Raw genomic sequence first — 25,588 nt, forward strand, 5'->3', positions numbered from 1 at the left:
TATAAAAACAACTACCATAAAACTCCTGTAAGAAAATGTAGGAAAACATCTTCAAGATCTTGTATTAGGTGGTAGTTTCTTAAATCTTATACCCACAGCACTAGCAACAAAAGAAAAAATAGATAAATGGGACCTCCTCAAAATTCAACATTTTTGTACCTCAAAGGACTTTGTCAAAAGGGTGAAAAGGCAGGCAACTCAATGGGAGAAAATATTTGGCAACCATATATCTGATTAGGGTTTAATATCCATGATATATAAGGAGATCGTACAACTCAACAATAAAAAGACTAAGTATCTGATTGAAAAATGGGCAAAAGACTTACAAAGACAATTGCCCCCTATATTTTTGATATAAAATTTTTGTAATCTAAAGCTTCTTTAAAAATAAAATTTTTTTTAAGTATTTCATTAAAATGTGTGGGATCAAAGTGAAAAAACGGTCAACCTTATGAAAGCAAAAGCCTGTCTGACTTTTTAAAGAATTTTTTAGTTAGATGTGGTTTGTGTAGTATTTTTCTAGAAAAAAGCATGCAATGCCAAACAATGTAAAATTGAGATAGCAAGGTAGAATGTATATTATGCTATGCTTAATGTGTTCCAGGTGCTGTGCATAGAGCAGTGAATTAGACTGACAAGGTTTCTGTTTCCATGAGGCTTACATTCCTACTGCAAGATGATTGTGTTAGGAAGTGATGGCATTGCTATTAACATCTGACATTGTACTTACTTCATTTTCTGATAGGTTAGTGTGGTGGTGTTTTTGACTTTTTATAATGGAAAATTTTAAATGTATATGGAAGTAGACAACAATTTAGTCAACTGCCCATGGATAAATCATCAGTGAGCCAGTTACCAATTTATGGTCAATCTTGTTTTTTCTATGACTATCATGTCCAGATTTTTTGAAGCAAATTCAAGATACTGGATTTCAGGTATAAATAAACATTACAGTATGTGTCTCTAAAAACTAAGAATGCTTAAAAATGAGGGTGTTGGGGGAAACGGACTTGGCCCAGTGGTTAGGGCGTCTGTCTACCACATGGGAGGTCAGTGGTTCAAACCCCAGGCCTCCTTGACCCGTGTGGAGCTGGCCCATATGCAGTGCTGATGCGCGCAAGGAGTGCCGTGCCACGCAGGGGTGTCCCCCACGTAGGGGAGCAAGGAGTGTGCCCTTAAGGAGAGCCCCCCAGTGGGAAAGAAAGTGCAGCCTGCCCAGGAATGGCGCCGCCCACACTTCCCGTGCCGCTGATGACAACAGAAGCGGACAAAAGAAACCAGATGCAGCAAACAGACACAGAGAACAGACAACCCGGGGGGGGGGGGGGGATGAAATAAATAAATCTTTAAAAAAAGAAAAAATGGGGGTGTTACCCATGTGGAGCTGGCCCATGCGCAGTGCTGATGTGCGCAAGGAGTGCCATGCCACGCAGGTGTGTCCCCCACGAAGGGGAGCCGCCCAGCACGACAAAAGTGAGTGGCACCGCACGCATGGAGAGCTGGTGCAGCAAGATGACACAACAAAAAGAGACACAGATTCCCGGTGCTGCTGACAAGAATAAGCGGACATAGAAGAATACACAGCAAATGGACACAGAGAGCAGACAGCGGGGGGTGGGGAAGGGGAGAGAAATTAAAAATTAAAAAAAAGAGGGGGGGTTGTTATGTTTTCAAAATTTTGTTTTTAATGAAGTATTTTAGTATTGGCATGGGTGCAAAATATATTTTAATGAGGTATTGGAAGGAAATGATATAAAGAAGCATAATCCTCATAATTTGTACATAATAGTCATGGTAGAAAACTTTGGTACAGATATATATATATAGAGAGAGAGAAACATAAACTATCCACTTGGGATATTGACTAAATTGAAAATGTTTCTCATAAAAAGTAGTTACATTATATTGGAATTTGTAATAAATTAGATATTATTTTCTGACAAAACACAATCACAATTTTATGTAGTTGCCTAGATGAAGAATTTATGATTGCTACTAATATCTGTGAGCTGAAAACAGCCACGCATGCTTTTGTTTGTTTATCACTTGTGCAAAGTCTTTGAGCTGAAAACAGCTCCATCCACTTACCCCTTGCCCCTAATCATAAATAGCAGAAGTAAAAACTAACAGAGCAGCAAGGCTGTAAGATTCTGTTTGTGTATATGTTCTTTGTTTAGGCATGGAAGATCAGCAGAAACAGCTTGTACTGTCCTGCTCCCTTGCCTCCCGGTATGGCGATAAGAGAAACAAAGTTCTAATGTCTAACCCAAAAAATTCTTAGGCAAAAGTCCAACCCCAAGAGGATATATACTAATACATCTCTAAATAAAGGAAGAGGGCTCTGCTATTTAACTGGGTTTAAATGTATTCTCTTGCGCCATCTCTAACTTGCTGGACAAATTAGTAATCTACCGACTCCCACAATTTTAAATTGTAAAATTTCAGAACAAATTTTATACGTACCTTGCTCTGAACAGATTTTCATTAACATAAGCAAACTGAAAAATCCTTATTTCAGAAGTTGTAGTAGGAATTGTTTTACCCTTAAGACATCAACAAATAAGAATGTATAAACATAAAATTTAAGCCTTTCATAAATTTGTTTGTATTGGTTTGGAGTTTTGTACCCCAGAAAAACATGTTCTTAAACTTAACTCATTCCTGATAGGAACCCATTGAAAATAGGACCTCATGATAAGGTTACTTCAGTTAAGGCAGGAACTAACAATCAGGATGGGTCTTAATCCTATTCCTGAAGAGATTACAGGGAACAACCAGAAGCGGAAAGTAAATGGCACACTTTAGAGAAAGGAAAAGACACTGCCATTTGCATTCCCATGTGATGGAAAAGCCAAGGAGCTCCAAAGATTTCCAGCTAGCCGGGAGATAATGTATGTGAACAGGGTAGGTCCGTCCTTGCCCTTGGAGGGGGAGGCCATCTGTCCTGGCATTTAAAGGGGGTGGGCATTGCACCCTGTTATTCAGGGAGAGTGTTGCAGAGAGCCTGGCCACTGTTCCAATGCTTGGCAAGGGTGGGGTCCGTGTCTCTGGTTCCTGGAGAACTTGGTCGCTTTTTCTTTTTTTTTAAAGATTTATTTATTTATTTCTCTCCTTTCCCCCCCCCCCACCCCGGTTGTCTGTTCTCTGTGTCTCTTTGCTGTGTCTTCTTTGTCCACTTCTGTTGTAGTCAGCAGCACAGGACTCTTTGTTTCTTTTTGTTGTGTCATCTTGTTGTGTCAGCTCTCCGTGTGTGCGGTGCCTTTCTTGGGTAGGCTGCACTTTCTTTCGTGCTGGGCAGCTCTCCTTACAGGGCGCACTCCTTGCACGTGGGGCTCCCCTACGCCGGCGACACCCCTGCATGGCAGGGCACTCCTGGCGCACATCAGCACTGCGCATGGACCAGCTCCGCATGGGTCAAGGAGGCCCAGGGTTTGAACCGCGGACCTCCCATGTGGTAGACGGATGCCCTAACCACTGGGCCAAGTCTGCCGCCTTGGTCGCTTTTTTAATGCGAAGAGAGGGTAGGACCTAGAGGGGGTGGGGCTGCTGCTCCATCATGCCTGGAGACAGCGTTAAGCCATAGATATGGCTCTCCGAATTGAGATCAAATGGAACTTGCTCTTCTCAATTTTGAACTTGAGACCTGTGAGCCCCATTTGCCTTCAGCCTTCTGGAATGGGAATATTTTATCTTATGCCTTTCCCTCCATTGTATGTTGGAAGTAGATAACTTATTTTCTAAGTTTCACAGTCCATCAGACAGGAATTTTGCCCCAGGATGGACTACACCTATAACTGGTTTTGATGAGACATTGGATTTAGCATTGTTCTAAACTGGCTTAAGGCTTTCAGGGTGTTGTGATGGAAATGAATGTATTTTTCATGTTGGTAGAGTCCAGAGGATTGACAGTGGTGGTTTGGAGTTATGTAATCTAGAAAGACATATTAATTTTTGTCCATTCCTGTGGATGTGAACCCATTGTATATAGGACCCTTTGATGAGGTTACTTCAGTTTAGGCATGACTTGAATGAATAAGGATGGGTCTTAATTTTCTTCCTGGAGGATGTATAGAAGAGGCCACAGAGGGAGAGGCCATGGGGGCAACCAGAAGGTGGAAGTTAATGGAACCTGGAAGAGAAAGAAGATGTTGCCATAAGCACTCCCGTGTGATGGAAAAGCAAAGGGACCCCAAAGATTGCCTGCAAACCAGATGATACTGAATCTTGGAGGAAGCAAGTCTTCTAGTTACTGAACCATGAGCCAGTAAATCCTGTTGTTAGGCCAACTCATTATGTATTTGTTTTAGCAGTTAGGAAACTAAATGAGTATTTAAGTTTATATACAAATGTTTGATTCTGCATCCTACTAGAGTAGATAAATGATCAAATAAAATAGTGGATTTTAAAAAATGGTATACTATGAATACTTTTAATTTTCTATCTGACTGATCATGCTATTCATACTAATTTTGAAGGAGCAAATCCAGTAGGTTATATACAGTTTTTTGGAGATTCTCATAACAGCCACAGAAAATTGGTATGTGCTGTAAGTATGCAATGATTGTATTAAATTTATTTACTCAGTTTTAATTGATAGGGAAATTGTAGATTTTTAAAAATTATTACTATGAATAGAAACAGTGAAAATTGATTTCTTTGAGGTAAATTCAGATTTTACTTCCAAATGCAAAGAGTTAAGATACTTGTATTTGGAATAATAGAAATCTTTCAATTCCATTGAATCAATTTTTTTAATTACTTGAAAATGATCCTGTTATCCTTTAAAACTTTGTTGTGATACCATCACCACATTCCATTGCCAAAACTTTTTCATCACCCAAAACAGAAAAAACTCTTACCCTTTAAGCAATAACTCCTCATTCCCTGCCTCCAGCCCCTGGTAATCTCTGATCTACTTTCCTACTCTATGAATTGGCTTATTCTAGATGTTCCGTATATGTGGAATCACACAATAGCTGCCCTTTTTTATCTGGCCTACTTTACTTAGCATAATGTTTTTAAAGTTCATACAATTTATAGCATATATCAGAACTCCATTCCTTTTTATGGCTGAATAGTATTCCATTGTATGTATATATCACATTTGTCTTATCCTTTCACCTGGTGATAGACACGGGTTGTTTCTGCCTTTTGGCTATTGTGAATAATGCTGCTGTGAACACTGGTGTACAGGTTTCTGACGGCTTGCTTTCAGTTCTTTGGGGGTATAACCTAAAAGTGGAATTGCTGGGTCATATGGTAATTGTTGGGTTTAATTTTGAGGACTTGTCAAACTGTTCTCCACAGTCCTTAGTAAAACCTTTTCACATATTCTGTATAAGTCATAATTTTTATTTCTGCTATGTATTCTCTATGTAATGGTGCCATTGTTTTCCTTGATATTTCTAAAACGGAGATTCCAAACCTATCAGTACTGAAGGTGCATGTATTCATGTTAGCATTTGGAAAGGAAAATTACATGTTTACACTGCTCAACATAAGATTTTTATAAGAAGTTCAAACAGTAGTGATATTTCCATTGAGTTCTGATAGTATAGGTAATATAAAATACTGCCTGAATTTTCTTATATATAACTTTTAAAAAGGAAATTCTAATATCTTTGCCAATCATCATGGATTTTGGGGGGAAGAAAAAGAAATCCCTGAGTTGAGTGGTAAATCTGGGTAAGACATGAACTCTCTGAAAATACCATTCTTGCTTTTTCACAGGTTCCTTCAATGATCTTTGTTTCCTTAAATCTTTTCATATATCTAGGGAATTTTCTTTAAGATTAGGTATCTACAGAGCAGAGATGATATAATGTACTTAAATTGGAAAACTTTCTCAAAACATAAAGAAAATGCTAATTTTATCTTCATTGCCAGATGATACTGCTGCTCTTATGTTTTTCTTTTGCTGATTAATGACATTTGGAATGATTATTTTCATATAGTATTATTCAGTAAAAGCAGTTTATTAAATATATAACTAAATGTGATTCAAGTTTTACTTTTTTAAAGGTATTGCAATATACATTTTATAATCCTGAAATAACTTTCTAATATTTAAGGCAGTTAAATATTGGAATAGGTTGTTTTGTAATGTAAAAAGCTCATACTTATAGAAATGTTTAGGTAAGTGTACTCCCTCCTCCATCCCATCAAATAAACATAAACAGATAAGGTTATTGTGGAATCAATTTTTATGGTTTCTTGGAATTAGAGAAATCAGTCCTTCTAAATTTATGAATAGCAAAGAAATTTTTGATTAGATAAATGCTATAAATTGCAATGTTGCAAAAATTGACTACTCAATTTTTCAGAGGCTCAATTTTTTTTTCTGTTTGTCTTTTTTAAAAAATATTACATTAAAAAAATATGAGGACCCCATATACACCCCACCCGCCTCACCCCACTCCTTCCCCCATAACAACAATCCATCATCATGAGACATTCATTGCATTTGGTGAATACATCTCAGGAAGCTCAGTTTTTTATTAGATGTATTTGAAACCTGGGAGAAAGGTATAATTCTAGAAGAAAGTAAATTCATTTGTACCATATTTTAAGTAAGCTTTAGATCATGTCTTGCAGTTTAGTGTCTAACATACTAAAGAAGCATGCCACCTTATATTTTCATGGAAAAAGAATAGGTAGGTCTTTTTAACTTTCAGATATGAACAACTGATTTATTTTTCAAGGCGATTGTCAGATTTCCCATCCATTGGAAAATTGGAATAGTACATAGTAATTGGATAATAATTGAATAGTGTAGTCATTTATACTAGGAAGTAATTGCAGGAAATAGATACTTTGAAGAATTTAGAGTTTTCCATAGACTTGCACAGATAGTAGTCAAAATAGCAAGCTTTTTTAGGGCACTTACTGTATGCTAAGCACTATACTAAATGCTTTACATTCTGTTTCTTTAGTTCTCTCATCAACTCTGTGAAGTAGGTTAATACCTATTCATCCCATTTTCCAGAAGAGAAAACTGAGGCTTAGGAGGGTAAAGTAACCAGCTCAAAATAGAGTTTATGCTTTTGTTTTGGTTAAATCTGTTAGCTAATATTGATTATGTCTTACACTTTCATAGTTTTGTTGTTCAAATATTTTTCACATATACCATATCACTTAGTATTGTTAGAAAGACTTAACCACAAATGCCCCAAACCAGCTTATTTGTGGATGCATGCTCTGTAGTTCTTTACTTCAGTTTCACTACGGTTGATAATCTTTTTTGTTCCCTTATTTTACAACAGCTATTAATGTTTAAAACGTTAACAACACATTACTTTGAAGATTACTTTAAATTTCATATTGGGTTTTATTTTGCTTCCAAATCTGTAAAGCAAAAAACTCCCCTCTTCCGGTAGTGCTGGAAAAAATAGCAAAATGTTTCCTTTTGATCTTTTCAGCTCAGTATCATCTCCCTGATTGCTGTTGCTTATGTGTAAAATTCATTTATTACTTCTGAACAGTATGGTTGAAACACAGTAGACCAAAGGTGTATGCTTTCTTAAATAATTTCATTTTAAAAACTCCTAGGCAATTGGGGATTAGGACTAATGTGACATTCCTATCGTCTATAGTTTATTTTTTATTAAATTATTAAATATATTATAATTTTTATTTTCCTTATGATTGGTTTTTAGCATTGCTGCATGTTATTTTGAACGCTTGACTTTCTCCACTGAGCAATTTGCTTTCCTTTAATCCATTTGAAGATCTTGCTATTACGTATATTCATGTCATTTCATTAGTGCATTTTTGTTTGCTTATATGTTTATCCTATTTGTTTAAGCATAATAATTCCTGTGCTTTTATAAACTTTCCAAAACTGAATAGAGAAACTAGTGATTTTTATATATTTCTTTTTGTCTGTTTTAGGATGGCGTCCATAGAGTAGTTAATATTGTGCCAAAGAAACCACCACTGCTAGACAGACCTGGTGAAGGAAGCTACAATAGATATAACAGTCATGTTGATTACCGAGACTATGACGAGGGCCGCAGTTTTTCTCATGATCGAAGAAGTGGGCCACCTCACAGAGGAGTATGTAAATTCCCCCCATGTCCTAATTGTTATTTCTTATAAGTTTAAAATTCATGTAATTTAAAAATTTATGTGACTTGCCATCATGGCAGTTGAAACAAACACTTCCTGCTTGATGCTCTGTTGAATTGCTTCTGGAGCTGTCAAATGGGAATGAATCTTGGGGTGCTGAAAAAGATGGGCAGGCACTCTGGTTGGCTCTGTTTAAATGATATTATTTCCACTTAACCTGTTTTTCTGATCCCCTAAATTGGCAGGGATTTTCAGAACAAAATAACGGTAATCTATTGCCTTGGACTCAATAAATGATGAGCAGGTGGTTGCCACTGCTAACTAGATGTGCCCATTTAAATTACTGTGGTTATTTTCATCATGATGATATGCTGTAGGTAAAGTTGGGTTAAGATTGTTGAGACTCAATCTCATTCTTGTTATAGATAATATGTTATTAAGTCTAAACTTACTCGTGTAAGTAAGCCCTCAAGACATTATTTGTCATATAGTAAGCACTTTTTCAGTGTTAGCTGCTAATTGTACAGCTATTATAATTTGTTTCTCTTGATCATCCTGACTAATCTAGAAAAACAGATTTAATGTCTTGGGTGATTTGTCACTGAATTTCATTGAAACTGGTTCCTTGATGAAATTCCTCTGTCCTAGCTTGCATGTTTTCAATAGTCCCAGCTAGACATTTTTCCTACCTTTTTTTCCTTATTTTTCCCGCTTTCTTACTATGTGATATTGTAATTAACAGTACATGTTCAAGCCTTGTTTATAATACAATTTGACCTCATATGGATCTTTGGCATTAGTTTCCATACTTACACACTTGAGGATATGGAGGTAAGGTGATTTGCCAATGAGAGTCCAACTCTCTGACTACTGCATTGTAGTGTCCCTTGACAATTATGTAGTGGTATGAGAATATCTTGTGTTTCCTTTTGTTTTTTAAGTTTGGGGGGTGTGCCATCATTTCTCATAGAACTGATTTTTATTTTGTTCAGTTTTTAAATACCACGCTCTTCCTTTAGGAGGAGGAATCGGTTGTTGCAAAAGTAAACATCAAGCATTATCTCTGTTCCAGAAAATAGTGGATTATGTCATTAAAGCCATTCTTCTAGGCGGTCTCACAGAGAAGCAGTTTGGCCTTTGCATAAAACAGGTGTTATCCCATCCCTCTTACAAAAGCCCTGCAGCCATTTAGCAACATAGGGAGTTCTGGATTAGTTGAGCCAGTTTGTGTCTGAATCCACATGAACATAACTTTTTAATTTTTGATAAAAATTTTAGCATATCAGTGCCTTGATAAAAATTTCTTCCATTATTGATGCAAACTGTTCTTGTTTTCATTCCTTACACAATATTGTCTCTAAGTTTTCTTAAAACAAACACACAACAGTCAAATTTGTAATCCTTAGGGCTCTCATGACACTATTTTTATCTAGAGATAAGTTATATGAAGCAAACTAATTGCTTGATCCAACATTCTACCATAGCTGTTGAGTTTTTTGTTTTCTTTTGTTTATATTTAATGTTGAATGAAAATGATTAGTACATTTTATAAGTCAGAGTAGGGTATGTGATACTAACGAGAAAGATGAAGAAAATTATTTTGACTGACTCAGTGTTTCTGATGGGAAGTAATTAGGTTGTGTTCTTCTATATATAATCCTAAAGTAATTGGGTATGGTTTACTGTGTAGTTGCTTTTTAAGCATCTTTGCAAATATGTCTCTCTTACAGAACAATGTGCTTTCTCTGATTTATTTTAAACTTAGTGCCACATCTTGCTTTAATACAGCTTATCATTATCAATAAGTGGCAGTTTTTATGGTACTGTTCCAGTTGTGGTTTTTAATGGGAAGTAAGGTCAAAACAAAAAACTTGAGCAAGAAAAGTTCTTTCTTTTTTTGCCTTGACTCTAAAAGTTGACTCTGAAAATGAAATGTTGAGAAATGTATGCTTAATTAAATTTAGTCTTTGTCGTCAAATAATCCTAACTATAGAATGTTCGTATATGGTGTCCTTGGCAATGGGTCAACCCAAACAGAAATAATTTAAGCCTTTTAATAGAGGAGAATGTGCCACAGGTTCTCAGTCAGTGTATTATTTTGTTCTTGAAATAGATGACTTACTGTTTCTGGTTTTGCCTTCAGATTAGTTTGGCCACAGAGGCTAGTTTCCAGCAGTACTGTTAGTTATATCCTGCTTGACCAAAATAATAAAAACAAATATCTAAGTAACCTTTTTCTGTTACAGGATGAATCTAGCTATAGATGGCCAAGAGATGATCATTCTGCAAGTCGACAGCCAGAATATAGGTAAAAGATAAAAATAATAACAAAAGTACTTTGATATTTGACTCACTGAATTGTCTGCTGCTGAAATCTAACCTCAAAGGAGATAGGTGAAATATTTTATTAGGAATTTAAATTCTGAAAGCAACAGGTATTATATTATTATTATTATTATTATTTTTACTTTGTAACGTAACAGTAGCACTGATAGTGTTATACACCTGTGGGCATTTGTAACCAATAATAAAAATATATATCTAAAAACATTTGAACTATTCATGAATTCCTAACAAGTTAATTATTAAAATAGAATACATGTAGTATTTTCCTGATTTTTAGTGAGGAACGTTGATTATATTCTTAATGCATGGTATGGATTATAAGGTATATGTTTACTTAAACAGAAGGTAGTGCATTTTTGAGTCTTTTATAAAGTGTTTTGCATTAAAAGGCATTCTCTCAGTTGCTTTATTTTGATCAATATATTGTTATGTTGGGAAGCGGACTTGGTTCAACGGTTAGAGCGTCCGCCTACCACATGGGAGGTCCACGGTTCAAACCCAGGGCCTCCTGGACCCGTGTGGAGCTGGCCCATGTGCAGTGCTGATGCGCATAAGGAGTGCCGTGCCATGCAGGGGTGTTCCCCATGTAGGGGAGCCCCAAAATATAAAGGTGTAAGGTTTAGAATGAAAGAAACAAAACTATTTACAGATGACATAATTATCAATGCAGAATATCAGGATAGTCTGTAGATTATTAGAACTATTACGCAATTAGGGTTCTGTGTAATAAAATCAACTGTCAGCAGCATATATTGGAAAATGTAATTTGAAAACACTTCCTAATGCTTAAGAACTATAAGAAATGATGTAGGAATAAATCTAATAAAAGCTGTATGACGAAATTACAAGCAGTTTCTAAAGGCTATAAGAGGTGACCTGAATAAAAGTAGCAATATACGACATCCATGACTAGGAAGAGTTGGTATTGTAAAGATATCAGTTCTCCTTAAATTAAGATATCAATTTATAATGGTTTCAGTTAAAATTTGTATAGGATTTTTTCATGGAAGTGGGTAAGTTAACGCTAATATGAAAGAGACTGAATGGCAACCATATTGCAAAAGATATAAAGACTCAGTATACCATATATCAAAACTTACAAAACTTTAAGACTATAAACAGTATAGTGGCACAGTGCTAGTCAGATTGACTAGTGAAACAGAATACAGAGTCAAGAAACAAACCGAGGTTTAGCTACGAGTTTATGGTATAGCAACAGTGGTATTACAAATCAGTTCTGTAAGAGTGAGCTTTTCAATCGGTAGTGCTGGGATAAACTGCAATCCCCTTGAAAAACCATGAAATTGGAAGCATTTTGGCATTTGGTGTGCCAAAATAAATAAGACCTAAATTTGAAGAGTAAAAAAAATTAGATTAAAATAGCTAATTGTTTCTCTTAAACCCCCCAAAAACAGTTCTTGGATTTATTTTAGTATTACTCTTTTTCTCTTTTCTTAGTGTCAGTTTCTGTTTTTATCTATACTAATTGCCTTTTCCTGTCTTTTTTAGCATTGTATTTTTTCATATATATATATATAAAGTTGTGTATATATGGTTGTATATTTATACACGTGTGTATGTCTATATAATTTTGTGTAAATGAAAATCATATATATGACCTTCCCAATCTCCACAGTCATATTAACAGTTTGATGTCTCTCTCTATTTTTCTGTACGTTCATAACAGGATTTTTGATGGTTGTTAGTGAGATCATGTTATACAAGCTTTTCTCTAAGTTGCTTTTTTTGTTATTGTTCAATGGCCTGTGGAAATCCTTCCAAATTATTTGGTTTAATGGGATATTTTTAATGGCCAAGTAATGTTCTGTGGTATGGATATACCAGATAATTTACCTGGCCACTGACTTGAATATTTATTCTCTTTTTCAGTACAAAATAGTGCTGCAATAAATCTTAATACATAATATCTTGATGAAATGTACTTTAGTTTCTATGGGATGGATTGCCAAAAGTGGAATTATAGGTTAAAGGGAATGTGCAGTTTAAATTTCAATCGTATTAAACGGAGGAAATTGAAAGAGCAAAGGCCCTCAGATGCAAAGAATGTAGATTGTCCAAGGAACTGACTGAAGAGCTGTGACTAAATTCTGTGAAGAGGACACTTGGTGCTGTGAAAGTAAAACCATATTTGCCGAAAGTTTCTGCTATGCCCGGGCCTGTGTTTCCATGACGCACCATGTAGCAGCTCACTGCATACACAGAGGAACAGACGTTTGATCCTCTTTCTTGATGAATGGTATTCCGTGGTTGGGATGTACCAGTTTGTTTATCCAATTCACAGGAGGCACCGAGAACTGAATCCAGGACCTCCCATGTGAGAAGTGGGTGTTTGACCACTTGAGCCACATCCACTCCCAACAACATTTCATTTTTAGACAAAAAGCAATTAAAAACACTAAAAGAAGGACTATTTAAATATCAAAATCTAAATCTAAAATAGGTTCATTTTGGTATTCTTCATCCAGATCACGTATAGAGAAACTGTTGAGTTCCAGTGTACAAGTTCTGTGACTTATGACTTCAAAGGTGATCATTTAGGCTCAGCCTATGTTGTGCTTCATTATGGGCTTTGATCCATCCAAAAAGGCACCTTATGAATGCTTTTTCCTATTGATCCAGCTTTGTTGCCTTTCTCCAGTACCACCGTAATATAAGAATTAGTTCACAATATTTCTGTATGGGAAATTTCAAATTAAGAAATATTGATGTTCATATTTTCAAGGATTTTTACACTGATTAAATTTTAAGTAAAGGAGTCTTTAAACATTTGAGAAGAACATTTTACAATACATGTTTGATGTCTTATCATACTTGGGGAGCATAAAACACTTTATTAATGTTTCTCATCTCATTAAATTTCCTCAAAAAAAATTTCAATCAAGATGTCAGTTTGCCTTCTAAAAAGGTTAATACTTCATGCTACCACTTTTTAAAAATCGTATATTTTGATTTGGCTAGCATCTATTTGGCTATCTGTAAGCAGTTTTTCTCTCAGGTGAGCTCTTTGAAGTGTAGAAAATGGCTAATGGTTTAGAAAAAAAAATCACTGCATTGCAAACCATGCAAAGAGAGTAGTTGTGTAAATGAAGAGAATGGTATTCTGAGTAATTAGGAAAACTATGCAAGTCAGAGTTTTTTTATTCCCGTGTGTGGGGGGGTTACTATGCATGTTTATATATTAGGGAGGAAATATTAGAAATAATCATTTTATTTGAAACAAATTTTAAATTTATGGGAAAGTTGCAAGAATAATATAAAGAACTGCCATAACTCTTCATGCAGAGACCCTGTTTATGTTTCCAGCAGTACCCCACCAATGTCCTTTATAGCATAAAGATCTAATCTTGATTCACAGGTCATGCTTTTGTAGACTGCTTCGACCTAGAACAGCTTTTCAGTCTTTGACTTTTCAGCTTACCATTTTTGGCAAGATAAATACAGGTCAGCCATTTTGTAGAATGTTTCTTAATTTAGGTTTGTTCAGTGTTTGTTCATATTAGACCCAGGTTAAGCACTTTTGGCAGGAAAAGCCCTGAAGTGAAGCTCTTTTCTTTGTAATACATTTTATTAGGTGGTACACACATTGTTGATTTGTCTCCTTATTGGTGTTTTTTACTTTAATCACTTGCACTTGATTAAGATGAAGTCTGCAAAGTTTTTTCACTAAAATTTATTCTTCCTCTGGAAATTTATAACGTTTTTTGTGTGGGGACACTTTGAAAAAATGTGAATATTCCTCTCTTCTTTGCACTTTAATCCACTAGTTTTCTTGCGTAAATTAATAAAATGATAGTTTTCAATGGTTGATTTTCTAGTTGGACCATTCCTTCTATATTTATTATGTTGGCATACTGTTGTAAGGAAAAGCTTTCTCTTCTCCCTACACCCCCATTATTAAAAAAAAAAAATTTGTTCATTTAAATTAGTGTGGATCCAAAGGTTCCTTTTTTATTCAGTGGGTTATGGCCCATTGTGATCGTTATTTTTATTTGGCAAGCGAGATTCCCTACAGCATAGCTTCTGTGTCATTTTAGCATGCCCACTTCATTCTCTGATTACTTACTTTCTGACACAAGACATTCCAGGCCCATCCTAGACTTTGTGTCCCATCCCTAGGATCAGCCATTTCTCTAAGGAGATCAGGTTCTCTTTAATGAAGAGTGTTTTTTTAAAACCAAGATCTGGATACTGTGTATTATATATGTATTTATATTATACAAACAGACTTTTACATCTGTATTTATTTCTATATGGTATTTGCATATATTGAAGACCATGAATTCATGGCAACATCCCCAATCTAATTCGTCACACAAGATTTAGTCTAGTTTTTCTCTTTTCCATATTTATACTTCCCATTTTCATCACGAAACCTGACTTTCAGTTGTTGGGAGAAACAGTCCTTGGGTCGCTTGCACTCCTAAATATCTTGCCAAGATAAGACAAGAATGCAAGGTGCTGATCACTTTTTACCCAGTTTATTTCTCAGAGTTCCCTCAGGGTCCAAGAGTAGGTTTGCTTATTGCTTGCTATGAAATAGTAGGTTCCACAAGTTCACTGTTCCTCAGCTGCAATTCAAACCCACTGTGTACACATCCATCTAGGCTAATACCGAATTGCCCCGGTGGGATTTGGGGACCAGGGGGTGCTGACACGACATGGTAATGCTCATGCTGCTTGCTGTAAGTAATAAATTCTTTCGTCTCTGATTCAAATCCTAGAGCAGATACCAGCAAGCGCAGTGTATTTGCTCAAACCCCTTGTGGTCATAACCTTTTGGCCCTGCGCGTCTTCCTTCTTCCCCCCTGGTGCGTCCTTCTGCAGCTTGCCGGCACTGGCTGTGGCTGGGCTGCTTTGCGTGAGCATCGTCCTCCACAGGCCTCTGGTACTGACGGGGGAACTTGTGCCCATTGTTTCATTTTCTATTCTGTGCGTTTCATACTGTAAATCCAGTGTGTCTGTATTGGTGGCTCATGTTCAAATGTTTTACCAATGGGAGTGTAGAATCACTGGAAGCAACTGATTAACAGCTAACAGAGGAAAAGAAAATATATCAAGTTTTCTGGTACCCCCTACCCTGCTGGCTGTTAAAGTTACTTTGCTATATAATAGAGCCACATTACTGATAATTTATCTGTGCTGCAATTATGTCATCACCTACTCATCTTGGTTCTGTATTTATGTAATAATAATGGGATCCATTTATCCAGAACACATATGTACATGAAATTCAGGATATGTTAGGCTCTGATTCATTTTATGTTAATGGAACATGTCATGCTTTACCAAGGGTTATTGATTTAGATAGAATAAGGTTGTTTTTAACATATTTGTTGTTTTTTTTCCTGTAGTTATGAGGAGTAAAAAAAAAACTGTGGGATGGAATGGATTTAAAGTATTAAATAATGTTTAAAATTATGGAGCAGGTGGCCAGTGTACTTTTGAGTGTGTTTTTTTATTAAGTAATGTTTTCAAATGTATTGATATTCTTAGAAAACAGAGGAAATTTAATTTTTTTTTTTTTTTGGCTCCATTGCTCATTGTTTTTGCTTCATGTCTGCTTGTTTTTTGTCTTCTTTAGGAGGCATGAGGAATCGAACCCAGGACCTCCCATATGGGAGTTGGGTGCTTAACTGCTTGAGCCATATCCATTCTCCCTAATTCTTAATTTTATAGTAGTTTTTATAGTCTTAGATGATATACTATTTGACAGGGAAAATACTATAAAACATCTGTACTTTTTTGGTTTAGTTTTTTTAAGACTTTTTAAAAAAATTTCTCACCCCTTCCCTACCCCACCTTCCCCCGCCAGCTGTCTGCTCTCCGTGTCCGTTCGCTATGTGTTCTTCTGTGTCTGCTTCTATTCTTGTAAGTGGTACCGGGAATCTGTGTCTCCCTTTGTTGCGTCATCTTGTTGCACCAGCTCTCCGTGTGTTGGTGCCACTCCTGGGCAGGCTGCACTTTTTTCGCACTAGGCAGCTTTCCTTACGGGGTGCACTCCTTGCGCGTGGGGCTCCACTATGTGGGGGACACCCCTGCGTGGCACGGTGCTCTTTATGCACATCAGCACTGTGTGTGGGACAGCTCATTTACATGGGTCAGGAGGCCCTGGGTTTGAACCCTGGACCTCCCAGGTGATAGATGGACGCTCTATCCATTGAGCCAAATCCACTTCCCTCAAACATTTACTGAGTATTTACTATGTGTATGACACTGCTTTTATCACTTAGCTTACAGCCTAGTGGGTGAAATAGATGCACAAATACTATGATACATGCTGAAGTTGCATAAAGTATACAGGAACACAAATGAAGATGTACTTATATTAGGCTAGATGTGAAAAAGTTTCTTGCAGGAGCTAATAATATGAACAGAACTTGAAGGAAAAATAAGAGTTAACCAGGAGAAGAGTAATTGGGTGCATATTCCTGCAAAGGGAAAGCATGAGCACAGCTGTATAAAGCATGATGTATAGAGATATTACTAGATGATTATGTATGAGATGGGAGGTTGAGGTTGAAACTCTGAGGAGTCTGGATTTTATTCTCTTAGCAATGGGGAGGTACTGAAGATTTTTAACCTGGTGGTGGTGGATGGGTGGGTAAGGCAACCCAGTCAGTTTAAAGATTACTACGTCTTTAGAGGATAGCACTGGAGAGAGTATAAGAAATTATGACTATTTGAATTGGAATGGAGAAAAAGAGTTAAATTTGATAAATGCTATGGAAATTTAAAAAAAAATGATCAGGACTTGGTGGGTCAGGGAATAAGGAAGAAAGAAATACTTGAATTTCAGGTTTTGATACTGTGTGTTTACCAGGACCATTAGTTTAGATTAACAGTATAGAAGGAATGGTTTCATGGATGTAGCTGCATTCAAAATTGAGATTGTCCAAGGAGAAGATGTTGTTAGACAAGAGCAGTAAACTAAACTTAGAAACCTGGTCAACATCTTTATCCCAGTGGTGGTAAACAAAGCTTTTTAGACAATGTGAGTTGTCACCAATAATGTCTAATGCAAATGAATATTCAAGTGATGAAAAGATTTAAATAACTCTTGGATTTGGTTGTGTAAAAAATGAGTGGATGGGAGCAGTTGGGTGCCTGCCTCTCATATGGGAGGTCCCAGGTTTGGTTCCCATTGCCTCCTAAAAACAACAACAACAAAAAACCAACTCAGGGGAACCATTGTGACTCAGAGGTTGAGCGCTGACTTCCCACATACAAGGTCCGAGGTACAATCCCTGGCCTGGGTCTGTGAGATAAAAAAAAAAGAATTGGGTAATGATGGGGGATAATTCAACATGGGCATATAATTTTTTTAAATAGTTAATTGAGAAAGAAAGTAGAAAATGTCCTTAGCTTGAGAAAAACATGGACTAAAGGAAGATGTTTTTGTTTGCTGTTTTTCCTTTTTAAATAAAAAAGTAACTAGTCAGTACTTAATTATTGTTTAATTTCTAGGCAAAATACTAGATATGTTAACCATCCAGATCTCTTTTTGGGTTGGAAGGCTGATGTTGGGGGAGGTGGAGCAGGGAAGGTGATATTGAGCAGTAGAGGATCAATTATCTTTTTCAAACTTAAAAATGAGAAACTTAAGAGATTCTTGATATATTAGGGAAATATTTAAAGTGATTTGTTCAATATTTTTGAAATTTTTGTCTTCCATTTGAATTGAACAGGAACTTTAAATGAAATTAAAAAAATAGATTGAAAGTAATTTCTCATTAAAACAAATAAAAATGAGTTTCAAATGTTTCCATTATAAAATTAATATAATCGCATTATAGAAATAACTTGAAAACAAATATAAAAATCCCTAGTGAATTGTATGTTCTATATGAAAGCAATGTTGATTTTCTGGTGAATTGTATGCTTTAAAAACTCACGTTTTCTCATCAGTTATTGTGCTTAAAGAATTAGAAATAAATCTGTAAAAGCAGTTTTGTTTAGGTATAAAGGTTGCTTAGTTTGCCTATGCCACATTGTCTTAGCTTTAAAACAATCCGAGCCTTTAAATTTGCATTTTTTCATAAGTTATGTTTATATAGTGGAAGGTAAAATTTTAAGGAAATTAGGACTTACCTGTTTTGTAAAATTAACATCATATGTACTAGTATCTTGTAGTATCTACAGAGTGTCCATTATTATTCATTTTAGCTTTTATCAGTGATGGAAGCAAAGCTAAGCACTGACACTGTCTCCTTTATGGTGGACTGTTTTGGTAAGCACTTTTTTTCCCTCCAAAGACAGGAACTCTGAGGGGTTTATATTTGAAACCAGGTGCAAAATATGTTAAACATTTAGGTGTTAGACCAAGAAAAAGCAGAAACTCAAAGTTTTCTGCAGCATTTCGTGAAATTAAATTGAAACAAGAAAAAGCCAGTGGGGTGTGTGTGTGTGTATGTGTGTGTGAGACGAGAGAGAAAGGAATCTTGTTGATGAAAGTAAGATAGGCTTTCTGACTGTCAGAAAAGTGTCTTATTTAATATTCTTTCTCTCTGTGGCCCCTGGCTGTTTAATCCTATTTTATGGACTAGAGTAGTAGTTCCTTTTTTAAGACCACTAAATACCTAGCAATTTCCAGGCCAAATTGACTAAATTGTGTATTAGTCATAATGAAGCTTAAATGTTTCTTTATCCCTACCTCTGGATGGAATCATTTGTCTATTTGATAAGGACAACTTTTCTTATTATTTGAAAATTGGGTTATCTTGAATATTTATTTAGTGAGATGATAGAATTTTTGTCTGTCTTCCATTGAATTATCTTCATATCCTTTGACTGTTTTTTATTGATATGTTCATCTTATAGTTTTGTCAACATTCACTAAATTATTAAATATTAGTATTTAACACTTTGCAATTGATGTTGGAATTTCCTCCTTAATTGTAAACTTGCTTTAAATTTAGTTATACTTTTCAGTTTTAGTGGCCTTTTGTATGTAGCTTAAACTTGGTATTTTCCATCATTATTTCCTTTTATAAATATTTAATATTTTTTCTTTTAGCTTTTTGGATTTTTCCTTCTTTCCTTCCTTCTAAACACTTAGTTTTTAAAACCACCTGAATTTATCATGATGCATGTTGTAAGAAAGGATTTCATCACTGTATTAGTCATGGTTCTCTAGCAAAACAGAACAGACGAGAGATATCTGTAAACAGTATGAGATTTTATAAAATTGTCTCACGTGACCGTGGGGATGCACAGGTCCAAGTTCTGCAGAGCAAGCTACAAACCAGAGTTTCCAGTGATGGTCCTTGATAAATTCCAGGAGATGCTCTCTGTCTGAAGTAGAGATCAGAATTCTCTCTGAATGCTTAAATCACTTTCCTTTTTAAGGTCTTGCCTGAGAAGTCACTCATTGCAGATGGCAGTCTCCGTGGTGGATTGTAGATGTTACCAGCCATCTATGCAATCAACTCACTGGTGATTAAAGTCCATGAAATGTCCTTGTATTACAATTAGCCTAGTGTTTGCTTGACCAAACAACTGGGCACCATTACCTGGTAGAGTTGACATTATCAAAATTACCTTCCTCCCCAAATTGTCTCAAAGATAAATAAAATATTTTAAAACTTAAGGGTCCATGTTTGGGGGAAGGTTAAAAATGAGGTAACTGATGATGAAAGGACTTAAATCTAAAACTATAATAGACACTGTTCATTGCAGAGTTGGAGTGTTCAGGCTAAGTTAGGAAAAATAAAGCTTAGGGCAGGTAAGTTGCTTAAGGTAAAAAGGCCATATAAATAGATGAACCAATTCTTGAATCTTGGATGCCCTGAGAAGCCCCACGGTAAATAAATGTGTTTAATTTTATTAAACTCATTATTTCCCAAAGTTATTTTAACCATAGAACTCTTTTTGGGTTTTGTGATGGGATGGAAAACACTAACAATTTGTGGATTAGTGTTTTATGGAACATATTTGAGAAAGGCTTTTTTAAATTATAAAGTCAAATTTCTGGTAGAAAAGATATGAATCAGATAAAACATTTCTACTATAGTTTAAGTAATTTTGCTTTCCAAAATGTAATTAAACTTTAAGGAAAAAAAAAAAAGAGCTGGACCTTTCTCGATATTCTGTGAGAAGTATAAAATTCTAGGTGGCCTGTTTATTCTTTAATTTTAATAGTGCTTACAGATTTTCAGAAAGCAAATAATTGTTTAGATCAAGGGTTGACAAACTACAACCCAGGAGCCAAATCTGGCTAGCTGCCTGTTTTGTAAATGAATTTTATTGCAACACACCTGTGCCCATCTGTTTTTATTATCTGGTCCTTTATAGCAAATGGCTTTTGACCCCTAGTTTAGGTAGTTGCCTTTCTGCTGGCTTTTTACTTTATTTGTGTTCCATCTGTATAAAGAACTCCTTAACTGAAGTTCTTCACATTGGGTTATCATCATTTCATCCTCTGTAAAGCAAATTCCTTGGGAAGTAAAGTTGAAGTCTTTTTTTTTTTTTTTTTAGAGGTATTTTTATTATGAGTAGGGTTTTAAAACTTGCAAATATTCAAGATTCTTTTGTTTCTCTGAATGATGGAGCTGTTAGTTGTGTTTGCACTCCAAGCTGATTTTTTGCTACAGACCTTTTACTGGTTTGATGGAAATCATACTACTGAAAAAGCCAGCATCTATTAGAAAAACTATTATTTGTTAGAAAAGCTAACATCTATTGAACCTGTGTACCAGGCTCTGTTGTAAGTGCTTTACATAAGTTATTTCATTTACTCCTCAATAATAATCCTATAAGGTAGGTACTATTATTATTCCACTTTGTAGATGAGGAAATTAAGGCATATGGAAGTTAAATAACTTCCTCAAGTTCATATAGTTTGTAAGTAATGGAGCAGGGTTGAAACCTAAGCAGACTAATGCCTGTTACTGACCTCAGCTATTTTAGATATAAATCTTTAAACCATATTCAGACCATTTAAAAGTAATATAAAATTCAAATCACATTGGTACCCTACATGTAGTTATTAACAGTTACTTTGGAAGAGTCTTTCAGTACTTCAGAGGCTAGTTCACAGAGGACCTTAAGATGCCCTAACCCCTTTTCCTTTCTCTACTAAATAATGCTGCTAACTTGTAGCAGAATAGAACTGCCCCATATGCAGCACAAGTATTACATTTGAAATTTTGGTGCTATGGAATGCTACATAAAGTCCAAGAAGGCCTTCTGGCTCAACATTATGCCATTTCCCCCAACTTAGGATGCCTTCAAGGCACAGTTGGAGTGATCTTTGTAAATGTAAATCAGGTCTCCTCACCACCCGGCTCAAACCCCATAGGGACTTGCCAACACACTCCTGCTACATGGTCTGGCTGCTGCCTGCCTGTCTGATCGCATCCCCTTCCAAGCTCTTCCAAGCCAGTGTTCCAGTGTTGTCTTTGGCCCCTGTCCTTATCTTTGTACCCGGACAAACCCCCAGGACCCTGTGCTTCCTTCTTTGATGATTATAATTTCTGGCTCATAGCCTTTTCTTGTATCCCATCTGCCTTTCTATCTTTTTTTTTTTAAGATTGATTTTTTATTTATTTCTCTCCTCTTCCCCCCCCCCCCCCAGTTGTCTACTCTGTGTTTCCATTTGCTGTGTGTTCTTCTGTGTCTGCTTGTATTTTTGTCAGTAGCACCAGGAATCTGTGTTTCTTTTTGTTGCGTCATCTTGCTGCGTCAGCTCTCCTTGTGTGTGTGGCGCCACCCTGGGCAGGCTGCACTTTTTTCACGTGGGGTGGCTTTCCTTACAGGGCCACTCCTTGCATATGGGGCTCCCCTACGTGGGGGACACCCCTGCGTGGCACGGCACTCCTTGCGTGCATCAGCACTGCGCATGGGCCAGCTGCACACGGGTCAGGGAGGCCCAGGGTTTGAGCCCTGGACCTCCCATGTGGTAGGCGGACGCTCTATCAGTTCAGCCAAATCCGCTTCCCCTTTCTATCTTCATTTGATGATACTTTTAACATCAAGTTCTTTCTCACAGTTTTTAAAAAGTAAACTTTAATTGAAATTCAGAAAATAAAGAGAAGCTTAAGTTATGAAAGCATCGCTCCTTTCTCTCATTTTCAACTAATTATCTTTAGCTATCCACAGTCTGCCTCTATCATGAGCTCTGAATTTCTGCTTTTGACTACAGGTAACTAACTCACATATAGCACTTACAAGTTAGTGAGGTTCTCTAAGTCCTTCTCAGAGTTTTGTTTGCATAAGAATTACTTGGAGAGCCCAGAACTCTCTAGAATTCTTAATCCTTTGGTCTGGGTTGAAGCCCTGGAATTTGCGTTTCTATTATTTTCTCTGTTAAGGCTGATACAGGTCCTTGGATCACATTTTGAGGAGCACTGCTGTAATTAATACTCTCCCTAAGGGACCAGTTCCATACCTTCCTACCTTTCCCCAAGCCTCTAGCCATATTCTTACCTTCTTTACTTTTTACTGGTGACTTCTGTGATTGCTTTCCTGCTTTCAAGGTCTTCTGATAAGAGATCTCTCAGATTTTACCTTCTCAAATTGAAATTTTTCTCTTTATCCCTTTCCTTTTCTCTTCTTTCCTTCCTGGCTTTTCTCTTCCACTTAGTCTCTTTGCCTCATCTTCCCTTGTTAACTTTTGGCTCCTTCTTTATCAGTTAGCATTTTTGTGTCTTGGAGTTTCTCCTTCTACAGTAAATTAGCCTTTTTTCCCTCAGTCTCCAGATATGATCAAATAAACTGCCTTCAAAATATTGTCCCAGTTGCTTCTTCCTTTTTCACTGCCTAACTTCTCAGAAGAAAAGTAATGGCTCAATTCTTTCATTTGATTCATCTTTATTTCTTATAGTGTGCTTTGGTTTTCAAAGTTTTGCTCATCAGTCCACTCACAGGTCATATGACTCCTAGATCTTTTTTTTTTTTTTTAAAGATTTATTTACTTATTCCCCCCACCCCTTGTGGCTTGCGCTCACTGTCTGCTCTCTGTGTCCGTTCGCTGCGTGTTCTTCTGTGTCTGCTTGTCTTTTCTTCTCGCTTTTCTCTTTTAGGAGGCACCGGGAGCCAATCCTAGGACCTTCCGATGTGGGAGAGAGGCACTTGAATCGCTTGAGCCACCTCGGCTCCCTGGTTTATTGTGTCTCTCATTGTCTTTTCTCTCTCTTTTTTGTTGCCTCATCTTGTTGCATCAGCTCTCTGTGTGGGCCAGCTCGCCTTCACCTGGAGGCCCCAGGCACTGAACCTGGGACCTCCTATATGGTAGATGGGAGCCCAGTTGCTTGAGTGACAGCTGCTTCCCGACTCCCAGATCTTAAATGCCTAAGTCTCTTCCATCCTCTGAAGTCTTTGATAGAGTTATCCTGTCTCTTAAAGTTTTCTTCCTTTGTGTTTTTAGTTACTAGCTTCTTAAGTTTTCACTTCTCTGGCTACTTCTGTTCTTGCTCACTTAATATACCTTAACCTTGCTCTGCTTGTTCTTGAAGCTTGGAGTGCTTTTCCCACTCTCTAAATGTCTGCTGTCCAATATGGGAGCCACTAGTTGCATGTACTTACTTAGTACTGGAAATATGGTTTGTTCAAATTGTGATATACTATAAATACAAAATACACTGGAATTTTAAGATTTAGGGTGAAAAAAGAATGTCAGATATTTTACTAATGTTTTTTTTTATTTTTATTTTTTTTTTTATTTTTTTATTTTTTTATTTTTTATTGACTTTGTAATAATATTACATTAAAAATATATATGTGAGGTCCCATTCAACCCCACCCCCCCACCCCCCTACTAATGTTTTTATATTGATTACCATTTGATAATATTGCAGTAAGTAAGGTTAATAGAATTAATTTTACCATTTCTCCTTATTTTTAACATATGGCTACTACATATGTGGTTCAGTTTTAGTTCTTACAGACAGTGCTGACGTAAATCTCAACTTTCTCGGAAGACCCAGATCAAGCTTTCCATTTAGTAATGTTTCCCTTTGAATTACAGTTCAGATGTTTCCCTTTGAATTACAGTGCCCCAGAATAGTTACCTCCCTCCCCCGTGAGATACCAGGCTTCTTCAGAGCAAGAGAAATTCCCAGTAATGCTTTTCATGGGCAGTCAGTATTTATTGATAGGAAAAACGACTTGACTAATATTACTACATTACCAAAGAAGATACTTGGTAAGTGATGCGTATTGGGAAGGTTTTGCTTAGATTGGTCGTGGGAGAGGGGAGGCTGATGTGAAGTGGAGGAGAGGCTTACTACATTCTGACGTGTCTGCCAGGAATGTAGAGCCACCCTGGCCACTTTGAAAGTTTAGAACTATGCTTTGATTTTACCGCCATCTGGTGTCGGGATTGGGAAACTGTAGTTCAATGTTTGATGTCTTCCCACCCCTGCACCCCCATTCCTCAGGAGAGCGTAAGCAGTCTTACACTATCTGTGGGCCTGCGCTTCTTCAACCCTAAATAATATATCCATAGGGCCTTATTTAGCTTCAGTGTGGGAACTCTTTATTCTTGAAACACTCTTTGTCTTGCCTAACTTTCCTGTTTTCCTCATGTTTCTCTTGCCATTCTCTTTTATTCTTTGGCAGCTCATTCCTCTTTTAATATTATAGTTATTTTTATTTTTAGCTCTGGATTCTAGGCCCTCTGCTCTTTTTATCATGTTTTCATCCACACCCTGGCTTTAAATACTGCCTATTTATAGTCAAATTTGTATGTATTGCTGAAAATTCTCTCTAGTTGCCTATTTTTTTTTTAAGATTTATTTATTTCTACCCCCCCCCCCACCTCTGTTGTCTGCTCTCTGTGTCCATTCACTGTGTTCTTTCTGTATCTGCTTGTGTTCTCATTAGGCAGAATAATTGGTCCAGGAAGCAATCCTGGGACCTTCCAGAGTGGGAGGAAGGTGATCGTTATTTTGTGCCACCTCAGCTCCCTTTTCTGCTGCGTCTTCTTCTGGTCTCTCCTCTGTGTCTCTTGTGGCATCACCTTGCCACACCAGCTCTCCACATTGGCTAATGCTCCCACGTGGGCCAGCACTCCCCGTGGGCCAGCTTGGCGCACAGGCCACCTTGCCCTCACCAGGAGGCCCTGGCGTTGAACCCTGGACCTCTTGTATGGTAAACAGGAGCCCAGCTGCTTGAGCCACATCCATTTCCCTCTAGTTGCCTACTTAGATGTCACATG

At 36.8% G+C, this 25,588-nt stretch overlaps 1 protein-coding gene across 19 annotated transcripts in view; it reads left to right on the forward strand.

The window, feature by feature from the left end:
* PPHLN1 (periphilin 1) overlaps positions 1–25,588 on the forward strand; it is a 146,609-nt gene that overhangs the window by 33,186 nt on the left and 87,835 nt on the right. For 13 of the 19 annotated variants that reach the window (XM_058307835.1, XM_012526875.3, XM_058307830.2 and 10 more), the window contains 2 exons: positions 7,891–8,055; positions 10,314–10,375. In XM_058307835.1, coding sequence (XP_058163818.1) covers positions 7,891–8,055; positions 10,314–10,375 — 227 coding nt within the window. The remainder of the gene's footprint in view (positions 1–7,890; positions 8,056–10,313; positions 10,376–25,588) is intronic. The other 6 variants (XM_012526877.3, XM_058307837.1, XM_058307832.2 and 3 more) reach the window with 1 other exon arrangement.

The sequence above is a fragment of the Dasypus novemcinctus genome, chromosome 12 (assembly GCF_030445035.2).
Source record: "Dasypus novemcinctus isolate mDasNov1 chromosome 12, mDasNov1.1.hap2, whole genome shotgun sequence".
NCBI lineage: Eukaryota > Metazoa > Chordata > Mammalia > Cingulata > Dasypodidae > Dasypus > Dasypus novemcinctus.